Source organism: Montipora foliosa, chromosome 2, assembly GCF_036669935.1.
Source record: "Montipora foliosa isolate CH-2021 chromosome 2, ASM3666993v2, whole genome shotgun sequence".
Lineage (NCBI taxonomy): Eukaryota > Metazoa > Cnidaria > Anthozoa > Scleractinia > Acroporidae > Montipora > Montipora foliosa.
The window spans coordinates 28,649,791-28,664,790 of NC_090870.1; the positions used below are offsets into that span (position 1 = coordinate 28,649,791).

General features: G+C 40.7%; 2 protein-coding genes across 2 annotated transcripts in view; both read right to left on the minus strand.

Moving 5' to 3' along the window:
* Positions 1–4,553: 4,553 nt before the first annotated feature.
* Positions 4,554–7,624, minus strand: LOC137991438 (uncharacterized). Its single transcript, XM_068836525.1, has 2 exons — positions 6,881–7,624; positions 4,554–5,006 (listed from the first exon to the last, which is right to left on the minus strand). Exons 1-2 carry the CDS (start codon positions 7,622–7,624, stop codon positions 4,554–4,556), a joined length of 1,197 nt encoding a protein of 398 aa, XP_068692626.1.
* A 404-nt stretch (positions 7,625–8,028) lies between these two features.
* The window catches only part of LOC137991439 (uncharacterized), a 7,508-nt gene continuing 536 nt past the window's right edge, over positions 8,029–15,000 (minus strand). Inside the window, exons 2-4 of the mRNA XM_068836526.1 lie at positions 10,958–11,028; positions 9,436–9,810; positions 8,029–9,351 (exon numbers count right to left, since the gene is read on the minus strand). Coding sequence (XP_068692627.1) covers positions 8,029–9,351; positions 9,436–9,810; positions 10,958–11,028 — 1,769 coding nt within the window. The remainder of the gene's footprint in view (positions 9,352–9,435; positions 9,811–10,957; positions 11,029–15,000) is intronic.

Sequence of the window (15,000 nt, forward strand, 5' to 3'; positions counted from 1 at the left end):
GAAGTAAAGAAAAGTGGACGAGTCTGGTACTTCGAGTAAATAAGCATAATTTCTGTCATGTCGTGATTGAGTTTCAGCTCGTTTGCATCAATCCAAAAGCCTATATCAGCCACACAGTTCTCTATGCGCGTCGACATCACAATCTTTGAACGACATGTAAAGCTGATTATCATCAGCATAGAAATGATAGTCGAGTCCACGACTTCATATTATCTCAGCAAGTGGTGCAGTATACAATAGATACAAATAGATACAAAAATGGGACCTGCGGCACGCCCCCTGTCAGATCCCTAACCGACGATTTTGTATCATAAATTTCGACAAACTGAGATCGGCCCGACAGATAAGAATGAAACCACTGCAAAACAGTTACCGTGATGCCAAACGAGTTCTCCAGACGCGAAAGTAGCAAAGAATGATTACCGTGTCAAATGCCGCTGATAAGTCTAGTAACAATAGGAACACATTGCCCCCCCCCCCCCTCCCCCTACTCAGTGAAAGTAAGATGTCCTTTGTGATCGTCAGTAGTGCGGTCTCTGTACTGTGGTGCGCTTTGTATGCAGATTGAGAACGTTCATGCAAGCCATTAACCGTGAGGTAATTATTCGCCTGCACAAATACAGACTTTTCTACCAGTTTTGAAAGAAACTTCAAATTGGACACTGGGGGGAAGTTGGAAAATTGCACACAGTCAGCATTCGGTTTCTTCAGTAGCGGGCGCAACGAAGTAATCTTAAGATCCTCTGGCATCGATCCAGTCGACAGAGACAGATTGATTGCTGTTTTGAATACCAGGACAAGAGCCGAATAGCAACTTCACATTATGGTTGCTGGTAGGGGATCATTTAATCAATTTCAAGACGTCCTCATCAGTGACTAAATCAAACTCACAAAACTGTGACAGGCAGGTGGACTTGGCCAGACCAGGGGAGTGAAAAAGTCCACTTTTCCTAAGTACAAGCTCTTCACGAATCTTTTCTATCTTCGAAATGAAAAAATCTGCAAAAGAATTAGCAAGTTGTTGATCATTATCCGCGGAAGGATAATGCTTTTCAGTTTGCCTTATCTATAGATCGAAAGAGGAGCCTGGTGTCATGGGCGTTGTCCTAGATAGCCAACGAATAATAGAATTTCTTGGCTTTGTATAGCATTGTATTCACAACACTTCATTGCTCTATGTAGCTCAAAAAGGACAACTCAAGACTGCTAGAGCGCCATCTGCGCTCTAACCTCTGTCGCTTCCTCTTTTTATTGCCGATGTCCTGGTTAAACCACGGGGCGTTTGGAAGAAGGACGATGGTCCGAGATTCCACGGGAGCGAGTACATCCATGGAATCCCGCAAGACGTTATCATACCTATCAACCAGCAACTCCAGTTGGAGATCACTGACATCTGCTCGCAGGCTTCACAAGATGATCATCTTATTAAAGGCCTCAAAATCAAAGTTCCTGAGCCTGCGGCTAACAACAGACTTTTGCTCATTGAGCGGTTTCTGAAGATTCAGCTGAAAGCAAATAGTTTAGTGTTCAGAAATTAACTGCTCCGTTACAACAAGTTCATCAATTTTCAAGGCCTCAGCACATTTCCTAGAGATAACAAGGTCTAAAATATGCCACATGATGTTTCCGGTTAAACAATTCCAATAAACTGCAAACTGTGCCCCATATCTGTCAGCTGTATCATCCATGTGGCCAAAGTGGCCAATGATGATCATCGGTGACCACAATTTTTTTTTAAACACGAATCACTTACTGGTCTTAAAATCTACAGAATATGATGAAATGAAAAAAATCACAATGTAAGAAATTATCTTTTTTTTTAAATTTCTTCCCTTGTGTTCTGAATTCCGGAAGTGGTTACAACGGGTAGCGCTTGCAAAAACGATCCTTCAGGATTTTTAACTTTACTGTTTATGACATCCATAGCGGCATGCAACTATCTAAAAACCCCACCCCTATATTTATATGCACGGAAACCCTCCCTCCAACATATTATTTTTATGGTTTTCGACAGATGAGCAGTTGAGGCTACATCTCGTTATGACGACCCATCTTATGATCTATCGAAATTATGTATTTTCCCTTTGTGTTTTTCTCCGAAACAAAGTGGGTGACGTCGCATTTGTTTTTCTTTTTCATTTTTGGAATAAGCAATTCATGACCTAACTTCAGGCGAGAAATGAAACAAATTTCATTGTGGGAAGATTTTCGCGCGAACGTCCTCAATCTTTAGAAATCAGTGAAAGCATTTTCGAAGAAATAAAAATAAAAAGAAGCTGCTTCACAATTAGAGAGAAATCTATGTCTTCAAACTGCATTTGATCTTAAGAAACCTTCGTACCATTCAATCATTCATTTATTCATTCATTTATTCTTACCTCAGTTTGAGGTTTGAGTGCTCTTGATTTCATATTAGTTAATCATTTTTACCTTTTCTTAGCTTTTCACCATAGTTTTCTTTAAAAATAGGAGATGGACTGTCGTCCATTTTTGCCTTGATAAGACCGCTCTCAGTCTCTCGTGTACTCTTCTGAAAACAATTTGGATTTATCTTATAAGAATTGAGTAGTCATATGTTGGAAATGAAAGTAAAATGAATGCTTAAATGAGAGTAATTGCACCGTTGTCGTTTGATTTGAATTGTGCAATGTTGCTGAGTATAAATGTATTGAATATAAATTATCATTATTGCAAGCAATTCTCAGGCCAAATGGAGTACTCTAGTTGGCTGGTTTTTAGTTGGAATTTTACAGTAGGGACCATTACCTTGGAAACGGTCCGACGGTTTCTGGTTTTTTCTCTCTCCTAGGGAAATTCAGGTTGAGGGAAGCACTTTTTTTTTTAAAGGCGGAATTTAAATTACATGTAAAAGCTTACCGTTCAAAGTTCGCTGACGGAAATTAATCTCAATGAAAAAAAAAAAACAGGACCTTGCTGTGGTCTTTCCATACTCCCAAGACCTCGGGAATATATTTCCCAGTACGGCCCTCGTACTCGATTAGTAAGAAGGTGGTACTACCTTTCAACTACATTGTTTTCCATGCTTTCATTTCTAGACGCCTTGATAACAATAAAATCTAATATTTGACAAACGCAGCAGTTTTAAAGGACATCTCAGTTGAAAAATTTTTAACCTGGCTTTAAGATGTGCAATTAAATCTAAGTTGCACTGAATGATATTCCTCTACATCTTTGTTGTTCATTTGTGAAAAAAACAAACAAACAAAAAAACTCTTATTTGACCTTGGCCAGGTCCCCAAGCACATAATTAAAAAAAATTCAAGGTAATCGCCATTGACACACTCATTACTTTTCGAGCACTCGAATTGACAATCTCTTAAATGAATTCGTAATTAGTAGGTATAAGTAATTATTTCATAGTTTTAAAACAGATCTCCAACTTGAGAGTTCTCACATCATGAATGTCTACTAATTGCGAATACTAAATCGAGAAAACTTGGATCTTTTCTTTCTTATTTTACAGCGAGATTTTCTTAATCGGAGCTCCACCTAAATAGTTTTTTTTCAAACTTCACTTGGTCATGAAAAACCTTCATTTTTTGTTGACAAACCTTTGTAGCTGACAGTTTGAGTACACTCGATTTCATATTACTTTTTCTTTTATTTTAGATTACTCGTATAGTTTTCTTTACAACCAGCGAAGCTGATGTCTTCCACAGTTTCTGCTTTCATTTGATCGCTCTCCGCTCTTCGCGGACAATTGGAGCTCATTGTACTGCTCTTACTTAATTGGAATTAAGTAAGGCCGGGGTCAGTGAATGCTCCGAATGAAACTGCAAAAAAAGCTTAACTGAGATTGACTACATTATTCTTGTTGGGCCCCTGAGTCAACGAGGTTAAACAGGACAGCTTGGATTTTCAGGATTTATTTGAAGAAAATAATCTGAAGCTACCGAAAGTAGTAAAATAACAATAATCCCTTAATAATTGAATACTCTGATCGAAATCAATGTAGAAGAAATTTATAAACTGAATTTAAAACTTACGTTTGTCCAAGCCAGTCCAGACATTAAAAAATACATACAATCGCAGCGGAACAAGAAGAACTATTGCATCCTAACATTACAATCACATGAAAAAACTAACATTTTTGGTGAGTCGGATTACATGACCTTTGACAGTCTAGGTCCAGTCTCCTTTGTTCATTTATACGCGAAACATTTCCCCCCGCACTGGGAAATGGTAATTTCCCATTCATAATCTCAAAAGCCTTCTGCTGGATGAATAACACAAATGTTGGTAATGGGACGCAGGTAACTTCCTGTTCCAGTTTTCACTTCAACATTTCTCACGAGCCCATCTTCACCTGGAAACACTTGCGTTACTCTTCCTCTCATCCATTTTCCTCTGATGGCATTGGGGTCAGCCACAATGACGAAGTCGTCAACCCTGACATTTCGCTTGCTTGTGTTCCACTTCTTTCTGGGAACCAGCCGCTGGAGAACGTCTCTTGATCATTTCTTCCAAAATGAATCGACGATTTTTTGACAAAAGTCAAATCGGTGGCGCGGGTTTGAAGCTTCCCGAAACCGTCATTGTGGGACTGTGCTTGTTGCTCTTCCTAAAAGGATGTCATTTGGGCATAAATACGTGCCGTCGTCTGGATCTTCTGATAGCTTTCCAATTGGCCGCTGGTTCAAAAGATTGGCCACTTCAAGAAGACAGGTGTACAACTCCATCAGCGTCAAAATAGTTTCTCCAATTGCTTTTTTTAATGCAGACTTCGTAGACTTCACAATAGACTCTGAGCAACCATTTTGGTGAGGGGCTAAGGGCGTGGTGAACTGCCATTTCATTCCTCTGTCTGCACAATACTCCTTCGGCTGGTTGCCGTCCCAACCCTTGATCATAACATGAAGTTCACGCTCAGCTCCAACCATCTGAGAGCCGTTGTCCGAGATCATTAACTCTGGATAACCCCGGTAGGAGAAGAATCTTCGTAGGACTTCGTGAAAATCACTCCATAATGCTTTGCTGTCTTGTTCCTACCAACAATCGGCGTCAAAATTGTTGAGACACTCTTATCCTTTAGAGTCGACTTCAAGCTCGGCGGCGCAAATGGCCCCCTCCCCCGCACCCCCGGGACAATGTTGTGTTTTTCTGTTTTCTACGAGCCTTGTCGACAGCAGTACAACATTGATTAGGGTGGGGGAGGAAGGGGTATCCCGGAAACGTACTTTCTGGACAAGTTTTCTTTGCAAAGAATGAATGTGTCGTTGCCAGTGTGCTCTGTTGGCAACTGTCTCAACTAATTTTGTCGCCGATTGTCTGTTTCAGAAAACTTCCTTTATACCCTTTATACGGGCGCCTATTGTCCAGTCTGTCCGTCAATATGACCACATGAGTGAAAGACTTTTTACAGGTCTAAAAAATTGCGGATAGTTTATTATTCTCGTTTTCGAGTGTGAAAAATGCGTTGTCCTGTGCGAAGCGAAGATTGTGACGTAAGTGCAAAGGACCTGTTCACTTTTACCTTCTTTAATACGCTATTTGTCAGTAGGGTTAAAGTATGGATTTGTTAAAGGGTTATGCCTCTAACTCCAATTCATCAGAAGAAGCCGATTTTGTTGGTCGAAGTGGTGTCGCAGATCAACGCGAAACGGACATGGTGGCTGTTACAGCCGGGGAACACATTTACTTTCCACGCTCAAATTGCTATGTCGGTGCAAAAAGACTTTCCACCTTGTCGCAGATGCTTTGCAGAGCTGGTTTTGGTGGGAAATGAATGTTTTTGGGAGTAAAGAAACAATATTTTCTCATTTACCACGAGTAACCACGAGTAACCACGAGTAACCACAAGATTATTATAAAAAGATAATGTAATTATTCTACTTGTTAATTATGGTTACTCGTGGTTACTCGTGGCCACTCCTCCGCGGAGTTCCTAAAATCAGAGTACAGCATTGTTTGCTGCTCTTTTTTTGTCCCAGGAGTTATAAACTGTCTTTGCTATTTATATTTCCCTCTTTTTTATGGGTCATATCCCTTGTAACAAGTTGAAATGGAATTATGTATAGTGAATTTCAAAAGGGAATGCTAAACGTCACGCAATGTTCCGAAAGTATCACTTTATTTCAAGGTATGTCAAATCCAAAACACTGCACAAATCGTCTTGAAATTGTCATTATTTAGTACGATGTCTTTTCTCTCAATAATAAGCGTTTGTGGCGTGAACTTAACTTCGCTGCGCGTTCGACTTCCACATTTTGGCCGTTGTAATTGACGTTCTCGGTAGTGATTACTTGCGTTAAAATTTCTCTTTTTTTAGAATGCGGTACATCGAGGCCCGTGAGAGCCTTTCCGCCCTTCGCAAATAGATGGCAAGCGTATACATGCCCTTATCTCGTTAGAAATGTTCTGTGTGAAAACTATGTTCGACACTGAAATGTCTGCAATCATACCAGTGACTGCTACATCACCGTAATAAAGAAAAAGGTGATTTAATATATGTTCTGATTCCTATATGACATGACAACGCATAAACGCTATTGAAATGTGTATATTTCATATATTAATGCAAAAAAACGCTTATCAGAAGTCGTCATTACACTTCATACAAAGTTTTTTCATACAGACAATCGGCGTCAAAATTGTTGAGACACTCTTATCCTTTAGAGTCGACTTCAAGCTCGGCGGCGCAAATGGCCCCCTCCCCCGCACCCCCGGGACAATGTTGTGTTTTTCTGTTTTCTACGAGCCTTGTCGACAGCAGTACAACATTGATTAGGGTGGGGGAGGAAGGGGTATCCCGGAAACGTACTTTCTGGACAAGTTTTCTTTGCAAAGAATGAATGTGTCGTTGCCAGTGTGCTCTGTTGGCAACTGTCTCAACTAATTTTGTCGCCGATTGAAGCTTTACTTTGATGGGCCCAAAATAGTCGCACGCGGTGTGATGAAAGGCTGGCGTGTAAGGCTGCAATCTGCATGAAGGGAGATCAGCCATCAACTGGCTCTTAGCCTTTGCTTCAAATTCTCGACAGAAGGTGCATTTTCGCTTGACAACCCTGGACAAATTGTGACCTCTGACAATCCAATACTTCCGCCTGCATTTTGCTGTAGTGGCAGCAACACCTGAATGACCATACTGATGTGCCTGACGGGTGACTAACATAGATATCCAGTGTTTGTATTGCAATAAAACAGGACGCGTGTTATCGTAGGACAGCAAAGATGGATCAACTCGACCACCAACTCTTATGATTCCATTTTCATCAGCATATGCCGTCAATGTTTTGAAATCTCCTCTCTGCATTTTTTTAGGTAAATCAGACTGGGCAAACTTAAGCCAATATTCTTCTGCATCTTCAATCTCTAAGGCGTTGAGTGGACCCACGTTTCCTTTCTGATTACAGTCGACTCGTTTTAGCTTGCTGCGAAGGTTCTGGCAGAATCGCCTGACGTACGCAGTAACTCGAATAAGTCTTCTCCAACTTGAGAAATCTTCACAGTTTAATATAGGCTCAGACACAGTGACTGGGCAAGCAATTTGGATCCTCCGTCCTTCTTTATTCACTTCAATTGAATCAGGACTTCCTGCCTCCACAGGCCAACGTGCTTCCTCTGTCTGCAGAAATTCTGGACCTTTCAGCCATCTGCCGTTCATTTCTTCAATGGTGATACCCCTCGTGATATCATCTGCGACGTTATGTTTTGTTGGGCAGTGCGACCAATTTCATGGCTCTGAGTTGCTCTGTATCTCTCCAATTCGAGATGATACAAACGGCTTGTAACTTCGTGAAGGACATTGGACCCAGGCTAGTGCAACCCTGCTGTCTGACAAATATCGTACCCCCACAAACGTCAGGCGTGATTCCTCTAATATGGTCTCGCCGAGGCGACATGCTAATACAGTTCCTTGTATTTCGAGACGAGGAATCGTTACCTCCTTTAGAGGTGCAACCCTTGATTTAGCAGCAATGAATCTGGCACCAAAATTCCCATTTCGAAGTTTCCATCTGGTATAGGCACAGGCTCCAAACGCTTAGCATGAGGCATCACAAAACACAATCACCTTTGGAGCTCCAACCGCTTCAGAAGGTGTGAGACAGCGATCGAACTTGATATGATCAAGTTTTGATACTTCTTCGAGCAACTTGAGCCATTTTTGTCTTGTTTCCGTTGGCACTTCTTCATCCCAATCCAATCCCAATTGCCATAGCTCCTGCATAGCAACCTTAAGCTTGATGAGAACTGCTGTTGCTGCGCCAATGGGATCGAAATACCAGCCAGTTTACTCAGGAGAATCCTCTTCGTTAGCTTTAGAGGAATGAGCGTCTTTGGATAATTAGATTGGGTGGCATCAGGCGATGTGACCATCTTTATTTTAAACGTGAGCATGTCATCTTCAGGGAGCCAGACGTCGACGTAAGCATTCTTTATGATTGCTTCAGCTGCCTTTGGGTCGCTTTCTTTATTCATCTCCGCCGTTTTTCGCATCGCCATTATTGCCATGGTTGGTGCAGGACGGTCTCCAAACGTAAGAACAGTCTTCACGTAGACATCCGGTTCTCGCTCCGTCTCGTAATCTCTCCATATAAATCTGTGTACGTGTTGGTCAAGTGGTGGTATGGCGATCATGTGGTACATCTTTGTTATGTCACCACATAAAGCAACATGGCTCTCTCTGAATCGTATGAGGACGCCAAAGAGATTGCCAAGTAGATCTGGCCCTTTAAACCAGTAGTCGTTAAGCGTGTGACTGTTGAAAGAGGCTGAGCTATTAAAGACAATTCTTATAGGTGTGGTCTTCTTCTCTGGACAAACTACAGCGTGATGCGCCACATAATTTACAGGTCCCTTCCACTCTTCAATTTCCTTTTCTGTTAACTTTCTGGAAAATCGCATTTCTTCCATTTTCTTTATCTGATCCCCGTACAGTTTGGCGTATTCTGGTTTCTTCATCAAGCGTCGCTCGGTTGATTCCAGCTTTTTCAAAACTTGCGTATAGTTGTTGGGTAAACGCGCGGGATCTTTCTTCCATGGGTACTTTATAAGCCAACCCTTTCCTTGAAGTTTACAGCTTTCTTCTTTTAGCTTTAGCTCTGCCTTCTCTTCTTTGGACATCTTCCCTGCTTCACAGATGCATGATGGAACAGACACTCCCATGGCTTCTGTCTTCCAAAAGTCGGTGATATCTGTAGGCGTGGCCAGACGAACATGGAAGACTTGTTTCACTTGTGCAAGGACATCCTGTGAGTCGTATCCGAAAACTACCCATCCTAGGGGGCTTTTGCGTGCCACGAAACCTTCCTTTGTCTTGGTTTCTCCAATATGGAATCTAGGATAGTTGATTCCGGTCAAAAGATCGACTGGACCTGCCTTACGTTGAAGCTAATTGACAGGTATACCTAGAACACTTGAAATGCAGTTGACATTAGGATTCGCGGTTTCGTCTTATATTTGGGGGACTCCTACTGCTCGAATTGTCTGCACTAACGTTCCGTTGTCGTCACACACAGGAACTTTATAAAGCTTCGTATCTAGATGTTCTTCTTCCACGGTTTCGGTGTCGCTTCCTTTGATTAAACCAGAAACTATAGGAAGTATCGCCTTGCCACTGTCTTCAATAAATGAAACTTGCATGTTCTCTGACCTTTCCATGCCATTATCAACGTGAAGAAGTTTATGATGAAACTTTCCGCACAAAGTACCATCGCGTCTTCTTTCGGTGCACGCTTCCTTGCGCAAGCAGTTTGCGGAGGAGTGGCCTCTGCTACGCTTTAAACATGAAAAACAGCCCTTTGTTCTTTCACTACCTTCCACCTTTCCTGTGGCGTCATAGCGAGAAACCTGGAACACAGGTCAACGTAATGAGCTCCCTTACAAATGTAGCATTGATTTTGTTTTTCTCTGGTTGTGTTTTCACTAGGCCGATTAACTAGCTGAACATTCTTTCTAGGCTTTGTTTAGAAACCAACTTTTACTAGCTAAAAGTGTTTTCACTGTGAAATTTAACCCGCAATCTAAGCCGCGAACTCAGAGGATTCAAAGCGCGCCATAATAAAAAAATGAAAGGGGCCGTAGTGCTTGGAATGACTTCTCTTGTGATTATTTTCGTTGTATTTTTGACAAGTAGAAGGAGCCAATTAGGCTTATGTCCTTACAAATAAGGAAGATGCGACGAAATGTTTTCAATAATTCTGCAATCCAACAATGAAACAACATTCAGCGCCATAAGCGCAAGACTACATATATGTAGGTTTATCAAACACCACAATTCCGGTTTAAGGACCTGGCCGAAGAAATGGAGAATCCAGTGGAGTCGGGGGGTTGTAAATCGAAAGAAATGACTGTTGAAATCGTTTTCCTTTTTGAATTTCTCAAGCTCAACCGCGAGGGACTTGTCTGTAAAGAGGGAAAATGACATCACCAGATTATTTGGCAGGCTTCTGTCAAGACGCGCGGCCCGATTGACTGCGGTGTTTATCAGGACAAGTTATACCATCTCGCGAGGTAATATAACTCTGCGTGAATTTCCGCTCGTAAAGGCGAGAAAATCCTTTGTTTTTGCTTGTGAAAACAGCTTGCATTTTTAACTAGCTAAAACCAAGACAAGGTGTTTTCACTGTATTTCCGGACTTTTCCGGCTTTATCTAGTTAAAATTGTCCTAGTGAAAACACAACCTCTGTTATCGTCGGGTTGACCTTTGGCACGAGCCGTTTCCTGTCGATTGATCGACGCGACAACATGGGAATTTGTACGTGACGGACCATTCTTGCAAATAGCAGCACCAGAACGTAAACGCGCGGTCAATTCCTCTTCCATCCACTGCGAAAGATTAGACATTGAGGGCTCCAGTTTCTGCAGATAAATATGACGAGCCCAGACTTTAAGGTCATCTTTCGTCATTTTTCGCTCAATAAGTGAAATGACACGAGTATTGTCAATGTCCTGGGGTCTCCTAAGTTCCTTTAAAATATTGTATGACCGTCGTACCAAGTTGACAAGGTCACAGCAACGATTGTCTTCACCGGGTTGAAGTGCTTCAAACTTCTCTATTGAATACTCTGATTGAAATCAATGTAGAAGAAATTTATAAACTGAATTAAAAACTTACGTTTGTCCAAGCCAGTCCAGACATTAAAAAATACATACAATCGCAGCGGAACAAGAACTATTGCATCCTAACATTACAGACATTACAATCACATGAAAAAACTAGCATTTTTGGTGAGTCGGATTACATGACCTTTGACAGTCTAGGTCCAGTCTCCTTTGTTCATTTATACGCGAAACACTCTTTAATTAGCATTGTGCAATGTGCAATGTGCAATGTCGTATTAAAATAGGTTAATACTACGATGACTAAGCTCTGCAAAGGGTTTAACTTCTGGGTGGATATCTAACAATTAATTAAATGAAATCCGAGAAAAGATTTCCTCAGAACTCACAAGTCTACGAGACCTGTAAGCATATTGACCAAAATATAATGTGAAAATTTTCTTTAGTAATGCACCTCCACAAAGAGTTGACTGACTTCGTTAATTAGTCACTTAGAGAGCTATTTCAAATTTCAGAACTAATCGATATCTCTTTTAGGTAAACAATTAAAGTACATTTACACCTTGGACTTCTCATATAAAAGGACAAAATGTTATTCCACTACTTTTTTTTTCCTGTTTTTGTGAAACCTCTTATTTGATCTTAGCCAATTCCTCCTTTTTTGAATGAAACCGTCCATGAAAAAATCAAGTTGATTGCTTCTGCCTCTGCCTCGTTATAATTTTAGACCTGAAAAGGATAATTGCTGTGAAGATTTTATTTAACTCAGGTGTCTGAGTCACTTTGCAACTAAAACACAATTATTTGTGGAGTAGAGAGCCGCATAGTTGTGTCATACAGTCAACTCTCTCTTAACGGACACCTCTGGAAGACGGACACCTCTATAAGACGGACATCTGGTGCCGGTCCCGGCCGTTTTTTTGGTCATTTTACTATAACCAAACTCTCTATAAGACGGACACCTCCATAAGACCATAATTAATAGATGTAGGCTGGTTATGAAACTCGACAGGTTTCTTTGTTTCATGCTTTTGTTCGCTTTTTTGCCCTTGACCCTGCACAAAACCCGACAAAAACACGCTTTTTTCGGAAGGATAACCAATCAAAAGCTTCGAAAAAATTATTCGAAATTAACTTGCGAACCAAAAACAAAAGATTGTGCAGGGTCACGATCAGTGCAACATCTAATTGCGACTGTATTGTTCCTGCTTTTGAAATTCCCAGGGTTTCATAACCAGTCCCTAGATTAACTATGATAAGACGGACAACGGACACTTTGAAATCGTCAACGGACACTTGTGAAGTGCTGAATGTGATCGCTAATTACGATTTAGGGAAGAAAAATTCTTGTACGTGACTCTTTTTAACACCAGACGTTTAATTGACAGCTCTTATCTTGTCGCCGGAATACATAAAGTACAAGTTTAAATTAAATCAGGCATTGTCCCATTCAAAAAATAACTTGGAGGTGACAACGGAATTGTATTGTAATCTAAAACAGGTAGGTTTCGTTCAAGTAAATAACTTAAAACAAACTTTTAAACGGACGCGTATTCACTGTGCACAGGTTCAGCATTATTATCTCAAAATTCCTGGGGTCATGTTATGTCGACTCTCTATAAGCCGGACATCTCTCTAAGACGGACAGCTGAGGCCGGTCCCGATGGTGTCCGTCTTAGAGAGAGTAGACTGTAACGATTTCATAGTTCTAAAACAGTCCTCAGTCCAATTTAGAACGGTCACGACATCATGAAACTCTATTAATTCCGATTATCACGCGAAAACACTTTGATTTCTTCTATATGGTCAATGTACAGCAAACTTTCTTCATCAACTTAACCCTCGAATAAAACCGATGTCTTTAAACTCCATTTGGTCATTAAAATCCTTTATTATTCGGCGAGAAACGTTGACCTTACGCCCGTTTTAAACGTCGCATTTCACATGTGCCAAATAAGCGAAAACAATTGCATTAGATACGGCACATGCGAAATGCGACGTTTAAAACGGGCCTTAGTTTAAACAATCTTGTTTTTATAAACTGGGATAGATTGCATTGTTCTTGTACTATAGATTGTAATATAGATTGTATTTAGATTTAGCCAAGCCTAAAAGCTGAGCTCCCGGGTTGTTTATTACTACTGGCTGCAGGATTGGTGAAAATAAATGGCTTTGGAATTGTCCGTGCTTTGTGTTTTTTTCCGGATATTGCTTAATTATGTCATTTTCTTCCCTGCCTAACCAGTGAATTCCACGGTAAATTTCATGCGAAAAACCGATATCGTGTGAATCCCAAGGGATGAGTGCGATATCGGTTTTTCCAACCATAGTTACGAAATCTACTGTCGAATTTATCAGTTAGGCAATAAATTTGTCTTGAATCGCAAGAGTTTTAAAAGAAAGCAAGCAAATCCTCAGCAAGCGAATCGAATGGAAAAGGAAAGGAACCATTTCAGAGTCGACTGTCAAAAGCCAGCGAATAGGAATCACGCTAAAATTAGAAATAACAGATGTACCATAGCTGGTGATGTGACAGATCGTCTTTGTCGGGTCAAGGTCAAAAAAAGAGTCTTATTGATGTACTTTATTCCACTTATCTCTGAAAACGAGATCATTTACATTTTGATGTATTTCACTGAAACACGCCAGCTTGGCTTAGAACCAGAATCGGCAAGAAAGGACGAACAGATGAGCAAATTTATTTAGAACCTGCTTACTTTACAAGTACAGGGGGAGGTTTTCGCCTCATAAATGACAACATGAACAAGCATCGTGGCAGGGGTCGTTTATGTCTTCTAGAGTCCTCCGTCTTACAAAAGGTTTAAGCACCTTCCATCTTCTTCGTATCACTCTTGGTGGCGACATACATACGAACCCTGGACCTGCAAATGGTCCCAAGAACCTTTATTGCTTCTATCAGAACCCTAGGAGCTTAAAGGCTGTCTGCTTTGATAGAGATTCCTACGTTTCAAAACTACAACTACTACAAGACCTCACTTATGGATTTGATTTGGATATTGCTTGTTTGAGTAAAACCTCGCTCAACGAGAGTATCTCAGACTTCGAAATCCTGCCCACTGGGTATGATATCTACAGGAAAAATCGCCAAAATCGAACTGGTGGTGGAGTTCTGATCGCAATCAAATCATCACACAGCTCAAGCCAAGTATGTTTCACGGATCTTTCCTCAGAATTTGAGGTGGTCATGGTAGAAATAGAAAACCTAAAATGCAAGAGAAAAATTCTTATCTTGTCCTGCTATTGCCCCCCGAATGACGCAAGGTTTGTGACTCATCTTATAAACGCCTTGAATCTGGTTGATTTCAACAATTGTCATCCTGTTGTATTAATGGGTGATTTCAACTTTCGTAATATACACTGGGTTGATGGGTCTGGGTTTTCACACTGTACTACAAATGACGAAAATAGGCTGGTGGATATCTTAAAAGACTTGTATTTATTTCAGCTTATTCTGTCTCCAACGCGTCTGACTAGTGTTTTGGATTTAGTCTTAACTAACAATTCAGACAGTATCTTTTCTCTCCAAAGTGGTGTTGTTATTTGTTAATTAGTGAAACTGGAATTCCATCTGATCACTAACCCATAGTCTTTGACATCGGGGTTTCCTATCTTTTCAAGACTTCTGCAAAGAGTTTAAGTTACAATTTCAAATTTGAAAATTTTGAAGCCATTAGTCATTAGTCATTACATCTACCAGGAGGATTTCGATGCATCTTGGGAATAATTAATTGTGAAATGATCTTGTTTTTACCACAATGAACACATTTGTCCCTAAAGCCATCCCCCGTGGATCCAAGGTGACCTTGCAAAGGCGATACGAAAAAGGAACCCCTTTGGAGGAAAGTCAGAAATTTTAATAATCCTGCACTATTGGAAAAGTTTCGTAAACAACAGACAATCTATTAAGATATGGATTCGTTCTGCAAAAAAAAAGAAATACCTTGCTGGCATTGCTA